The sequence below is a fragment of the Sprattus sprattus genome (assembly GCF_963457725.1).
Source record: "Sprattus sprattus genome assembly, chromosome: 11".
Taxonomy (NCBI): domain Eukaryota; kingdom Metazoa; phylum Chordata; class Actinopteri; order Clupeiformes; family Clupeidae; genus Sprattus; species Sprattus sprattus.
The window spans coordinates 13720022-13727521 of NC_137909.1; the positions used below are offsets into that span (position 1 = coordinate 13720022).

General features: G+C 45.1%; 1 protein-coding gene across 1 annotated transcript in view; it reads right to left on the reverse strand.

Moving 5' to 3' along the window:
• Window positions 1-7500, reverse strand: part of dnm1a (dynamin 1a) — a gene marked incomplete at both ends in the record, with an annotated part of 64088 nt that overhangs the window by 29879 nt on the left and 26709 nt on the right. Inside the window, 4 exons of the mRNA XM_080846979.1 lie at window positions 399-474; window positions 773-843; window positions 1300-1386; window positions 6525-6663. Coding sequence (XP_080703105.1) covers window positions 399-474; window positions 773-843; window positions 1300-1386; window positions 6525-6663 — 373 coding nt within the window. The remainder of the gene's footprint in view (window positions 1-398; window positions 475-772; window positions 844-1299; window positions 1387-6524; window positions 6664-7500) is intronic.

Sequence of the window (7500 nt, forward strand, 5' to 3'; positions counted from 1 at the left end):
TGTGTTTTCAAAGTAATTAATAATGACTTTAGAATATGTTTGGAAATTAACTGTTACTCATTAAGTTACTTTCTCAATATGGTATTTATATTTTAGTAGCCTACTTGACAATGTAGCCTCTAGAACATGGGCCTTTGCAATGTTGGATTTACCCCGATACTTGCCACCATGCTATTCTAGATAACTTAAGTGAAAGTGTTCATGTGTTATTGCTCTGCCGATTCGCTTGTGTTAAATGTCACCTTTGGAGTTGTACATTGATTTAAAGACGAAGGTCTTCTAGCGAAATCCATGTTATCAGTCTCCTTCAAATTGTTATTCACAGAAAGCGCAATGCAGCGTCTACATTTATACATCTACACCTGAGAGCATTCACCCTCCCAACCTGGGAGTGGCACTATGACGGGGTCCCGTACCTGATTTCCAGTAGCTTTCTTCCCTCCTCCTACCTTCTGAGCACTCCTCTGCTGAGCACTGTGGGGGGGGGGGGGGGGGGGCAGAAGATCCATATCAACACAGGCTCACAACAATAATCTGTAAATGTAGTACTCGTTAGCAGGAAACGATCTGGCCAATCAATTGAAGGTCGGGCTATGAATAAGGTTTAGAGTGAAGTGCCAAAAGGTCCGTCTTCAGCTCTTCAGCACTTCTGCCACTGCTGTAGACTCTTCTGCAAGAGTTGGTTGCCTTGGTGAAGCTCCTGACAAGCAGACAAAGCTGGCCATTGGGCTGATAGAGAGATGGAGGACTTAATGGCGGTGAGATAACTTACTTGGCAAAGCCGATGAAGTCCTCGTGGTTGGTGTTCATGTAGGAGAGCTCGATGTCAATCAGCAGCAGCACCTGGAAACAGAAAGGTAGAATGAGGAACACTCCCAAACTGCAATGCTAAAGAGGCCAATGGAAGTATGTGCGAGTGTGTGTGTGGGTGTGTGTCTATTCGTTACACCCAACTTTTCTCATGATCTAGGTGTGGTCTGTGTCTGTGTCTGTGTCTGTGTCTGTGTCTGTGTCTGTGTCTGTGTCTGTGTCTGTGTCTGTGTCTGTGTCTGTGTCTGTGTCTGTGTCTGTGTCTGTGTCTGTGTCTGTGTCTGTGTCTGTGTCTGTGTCTGTGTCTGTCTGCATAGGTGTGTGTGCGCCTGTTTGTGTGTATGTGTGTGTGTGTGCGTGTGAGTAAGTCTATTAGTTACAGCCACCATTCCTCTTGTGTTGATATAGCTCAAGTATCCTGTATGTCTGTCTGTTTGTGTGTGTGTGTGTGTGTGTGTGTGTGTGTGCACGCGCAGTCGTTATTCTCACCTGGTTTTTGGTGCGGCTCTCACGATCTCTGATGTGCTGGGTGACAATCTTCTCCATCTCCTCCCTCAACATGGGGTACTGGGCAAGCTGTGGACAAAGCACACACCGGTGGGTCACTGTTCACACACACACACACACACACACACACACACGACATGCTGTCTGTCGCAGACATACAGACACACACATTCATATGGGCAAACACACACACACACACGCACACTCCCTTCCCAAGTGGATCTTAGTGCCCTACACAACACATAGGCTGTGCAACAGAACTCCAGTAAACATTCTCTATTGTACATACACACTCTCAATCAGACACACACTCACACTCACACTCACACACACAATCCACCCTTGCACCCAACAGACTCAGCACCATGTTTAAGCAGTTGTCTTTGTGATATAGAAAATAAATTGGAAGCTATTTTTAAAACACAATTACAGGAATGCCTATGACTTTGACTTAATAATACAAGCACATAAGCTCAAAGTTATGTGTTCTTCTAATGATTGACTGGTATTACATTGTCTGACATTTAGCCATAGTAAACACTTACACAAACACAGCATAAGTAACAAAGAACCACATTTACATAAACAACAACACAGACTCATAGAAGCAAAGGATGGGTTTGAGGAAAGTTTAATAACCACAGCACCACCACTAAGAGTTCCTTCTGTGCACACACACACACACACACACACACACACACACACACACACACACACACACTGTGCACACAGCTTTGAGTTCCAATGCATCCCGTCTAGTCTCTGAGACCCATAAAAGCCTGAGATAGCGCCCCCTCACTGAGCACAGACCTGATGGAATTGATTTGTTCTCTTCCTGAGCGTAAATCTGCTAGAGACAGCAGTAGACTGAGGACTAACTCTCACAGTTCAGACACAGGCGGTGAAGACTGTAGAACCAGTTAAGACTAGTTCACACAGCTAAAGGGGTCGTGACCTCACTGAGCTCCAAAGACCCTCGTAATGTAAGGAGGGTGTAGGGTCCTTAGCATGTCACCGTAAAACCTGGGCTTTAGGCTTTCAAAGCTACAAATACCCTCACATGATAATCAGGCAGGCATGGATGACTATAAAATCTTTATTTGTACAATTACATCCCTTATTAAAGGGGACAGTCATATATCATTGCCTATTGGTGCATTGGAACATTGGAACGGTGGTGCTGACATCTCCAAACCGTAAACTCTACCAACACAAAACCCTCTAAAGCACAAGATGACAGCCATTTTTGGGTGCTCCGTCTCATATGCCATTCTGAACCACTACCAGAGAAGCTGGGGGGGGGGGGGGGGGGGGGGATGCAAGCATGCAGGAGTGCACTGCACATATGGGATGATGTGGCTCAAAATAGAGGAGAGAAAAGGAGAGGAAGAGTAGAGGACGAGAGACTTCAGACTTCTGCCGTGGATCTTATTCATCACAAATATGATCAATTCAAATTTCATGATTGGAATGCATCATCTGGTAGGTTAACACCAAAGTCACACAAACCCCTTATCATAATAAACAGTGTAAGGTGTATCCATTTGATCATTAATTTCAATTAGCTATAAAGTTAATTCAAACTTATAAGATTTATTTAGTTTTGTATTGTATTGTATTTATGCACTATGTATGCATGGTCTCATATGCCTATGACTGTTATCCAGCAAGGCATGGTTTAACACACAATCAAACAAGAGGGAAGAAGGCTCAGTCGTCTAGTGTTAGATAGAGTTAAAACAGAGAAGCAAATTAATAGAAGAGAGAGAGAAAGTGAGAGATGCTCAAGAATGTCAGATCTGTCAACAGGTGGGGCACCTCCTGTAGCCCTACAGTGGACAACCCCAGAGGAAAGCCCCTTGGAGGCTGGTCCACAATGACGAGGAAGCGGACAGAATCTTCCGGAAACTAAACCGGCTGACACTAACAGAAAGAAAGGGGGTGGTGAGACATGAGACAAGAGCGGACCCAGGAAATAAACAAACCAACCAACCAAACAAACAGTAAGAGAGGAGTGTTATTTATAGCATGCTTCTTAAATTAGAACAAGACTTGGACAATTTGGCAAATTTTTTCAAAATTGGCCATCAATTGCCACACAACAGTGACAGAAATAATTTGTATTAGAGACATACTGACAGAGCTAGGACACAAAAACAAACAGTAAAAAATATGTATTCAACCTGAATACAAAAGAAGGTCTGAGTTTAGGATAGACCGATAGTTGCTGGACTAAATATATAAATGCTACAGCTTTGTCAAAAAGAGAGCAAAGATTCAGATGGCAGGTGACTCTGGCTCTGATCTGTGTCTGATCTGGGGCTGTTCAACTAGCCTCTATTAGGACCCATTTTCCTCTACGGTACCCCTTTGTATATGCCTGCACTTATCACCACTAAAACCAACCACAACTACACTAAGTGTTCTCTTCTCCAATAAGCTTAGACAAGCTAAGGTGTAATATCAAAGGCTATCAGCCACCTAACAGAAGCTAACAAGCTAAACATCAGTTACCCTCTCGCACAACTCTGTAGGTGTTTTTCAAGGGATTCTAAAGTTTTTACTTTAGTTCAATTTTTTAGGAAGGCTGAAAAATGTTCAGCAGCCATTAGCCATCTTGAGAGAGACTGGAAAATGGGAGAATTGAGCAATTACAGTACTTACATACAGTATATTCCATATATGCTCAGATGTATCAACTGACATAAGTTAATAATCATTGGTGTAAACAACAAACCCTGTTGACTCTGTCTGTTGACTTTTGACAATAGAGAAAGGACTTGAAAGGAGAGCTGACAACACCAAAAAATATATATCCGGCCATGACTTTATGTGCATGCACATTCACATTACATTACATGGTATGCAGATACACCACGACCACCACCACACCGTACTGCACTGAACCGCACCGTACCAACCACACGCTACTGAAGGAGCAGAGAGGAGAGAATAGCCAGAGAAAGAGAGAGCGGGGGAGAGAGAGGAGTGCTGAGAAGAATACACAGCGGCAGAGGAAGGGTAGAAAGCGTGTGGAAAGAACGACAGGACTATTACAAGAGCTGACTGAGACGGACCAAAAGATTAAGGAAGAAGTCCAGAGGGGATAAAAAGCACACCATCTCTCCTATAACTCAGACTTAACTAAATCAACTTCATTTCTTTAAAATAGCTTACATTTATCAGATTGGTGTTGGGGTTTATTAGACGTTCTAGACTGCTTGCTCTTAGTATCCTGCGGTAGATACACGCCTCATCTCTTCTCATAGTTTAACAGGTGTGAGTGAGCGAGTAGATCACTGCTTTCGCTTTGCTTTGTCTTTCTGGCGTGAGTAAGCTGAGGTCCAGCCATCGGTCTACCCAAACGACTAAAGGACAGAAGTGAAGACATGAGGAAGTGTGAGTGTGAGAGTGAGGAGAGAGAGAGAGAGCTCCTGCTCGGGGCTCTGCATTACCTTCTCGCTACACTTTCGTATGGTGGAGGTGAGCTCGCTGACTACCATATCTATACACTTGAGGGTGGGCCCCTGCAGCTTTTGGATCTGCTTTTTCACTATGGCCTCAAAGGCCAGGTCTGGGGTAAAGAGACCGGTCCTGCAGAGAAGGAAGGTGGGTGGTGAGAGAGGGGTTAGGTGAGAGAATCAGAGTAGGGGGGAGAAGGGGAAGAACGGAGAAAGAGGGAGAGAAAGAGAGAGAGAGATAGAGAGCAAGAAAGAGGAAAAGGAAGAAAGAGGGGAGAGGGGGTGGGACAGTATATAAGCAGCAGGTTGAGGGGAGAGGGTAAAAACAGCAAAGAGGGAAAGACAAACCAAAAGCAGAGGAGAAGAAGAAAGAGAGAGAGAAACAATGAGAAGAGAAGAGAAGCAAAGAGAAGAGAAATAATGAGCCAGAGCCAAGACGGCCAGTGCATGAAGAAACAAAGTCATCCACAGAGGAGAGAGGGAGAAAGATAGAATACACCCATTCGAAGAAGAAGAAAGAGAAGACAGAACAGGTGCGGATAGAATAAGAGAAGGAAGATGGGGAAGAGGAAGAAGAGGAAGAGAAGAAGAGAGGGAACATGTAAACAGCACAGGAGGAAAGAGAAGGCAAGTGAAACATTTGTTATCTCCTTGAAGCCATTCAACAGGAGGACAGCATCAGAGCTCCCCTCTCACCTCTTGCTCCCTCATTCCCTCAGATAGGAGGAAAGAAAGGAGAAGAGAGAGAGAGAGAGAGAGAAACCCCACGCCACCTCATCTCTCGGCCTAACAGCTCCGAGCAACGAGCCATGAGACTCCTGCAGGGGATCTTGAGCCACACAGACAAGCTCCACACCCATCTCACACTCTGCCATCATCCCCCACCCCCCTCAGCACCCCCATAAATATCTCTGGGCCTCCAAAGGTCTTGACTAGATGTTCACTGGAGGCCACATCGGAGGGTCAGGGGTCAATAAGCCCTAATGAGGCAGAGTATCAGCCATTTTGGTTTAATTTCAGTCCCCGTTTGAAATCTGTTGACTAGTAACAGCAGAAGACAGCTCTGCAGTCCTACATTGTAATGGTGATGTGGAGACTGATGGGTGGAGGGTGGAGTTTGCCATTGACTCTAGGTGCGCTGCCACTGTCTCACCAGCAGGTGGTAGTATGCTGAGCTCAAAGTTGACCATGCAAGAATAAATCAGGCTGCTGCTAAATCCCTGGGACTTTCTCTAACCTATCCCCTACTCTCACACACACACACACACACACACACACACTTAATTTTGAGTTCTCCCCCCCTTTCTACAAATACCCCCAAATAACCCAACAGGTACTTATATATAGTAGTGTAACTTCACCAGAGTGAACCTGTTAATATGGAGCATCTTTTAGTGCTGCTATGCCAACCTGGTCCCTGGCAACCTGGTCCCTGTCCAGACTCAGAATGAGCTCAGCATCTACACACCTTGACTTCCAAACAGCAAGCTAAATGTGTCCGTCCACACGCACGCAGACACACACACACACACACACACACACACACACACACACCAGTGCCTGCCCCTCTACCACCACCACTGCCAACCAGCTACTGCAATGGATAGGAAGAGGAGCCAAGTTGCCAGACAGAAGGAAATAACAGCCTCTTTTTCATCTTTTTTTCTTGTCTTTGTTTAGTTCAGTGCGAGTTTGAGGGGGGGAAGGGGGGGACACATAGCCTCTCTCTGCAGGTAGCTGGTTTACCTTCTCCGTACACTGCCTAACCGTACTGACTAGCTCAGATATGACCAAGTCCACGCATTTCTGGCAGGGCTCTTTGATCTTCCCGATCTGCCTTTTCACAATGGTCTCAAAGGCCATGTCCGGGGTGAAGAGGCCAGTTCTGCCCAGCACGGACCACAGAGCCAGGCGCAGAACCAGCAGAAAGAAAAACAATGAAACAGGAGGGAGGGAACAAGAATGAATGATAGGAAGGGTTGAGGTGGAGGGGGGGGGGGGAGTTGGACAAGGAGGGAGGTTAGGTGAAAGAAAAGAGAGTTAATTAAACAGAATTTAAATCCTTCATGCATTCCCCAAACACACACATACACACTCAACATGAAGTTATTCCTGGTTAAGAATTAAATAATATAAAACGGATGAAAAGAAGCCAGCCGCACATGCTTTCATTAATGACATAATCCTCCTGCAGCACATGCCCATGAGTTCTGTTTGTTCTTCCATAACTCTAACATTCACATCCGTGGCCACTTTTACTGAAAATCATCATCATCATCATCATCACCTAAAGATTTACCAGAGACCTACAGACCTCATCTATGCTTGATGCCAAACAAACACCATCAGAGGCTATTTGGTGTCTCAAAGGTACGTGGTTCTGATGACCCTATGGGTTTTGATGAAGAAGCTTCATGTGTTGTTTTCAACCGCTTCAAACTGTCCACTGTACAAACATTTCTTCTGTTTCTAGCCAGTGCTTACTACATCAACTCCACATATCCAACAGTAATCTCCTCCAACAGCTGTTATACATGTCAGGGCAGATCTGGGGTGAGCTGTCAGTCATTCTTCAGTCTTGGTGCTGTTTGAGTTACTTGGCAACACTACCTAACCTAGCCAAGTACTTCGTTTCTGCCTTCAGTCCCATGACTTTAATCTCATTAAATAACAAGGAAACCCAGCTAAGCAATCAGCCGTTTACTGTGGCCCAGACCAGATA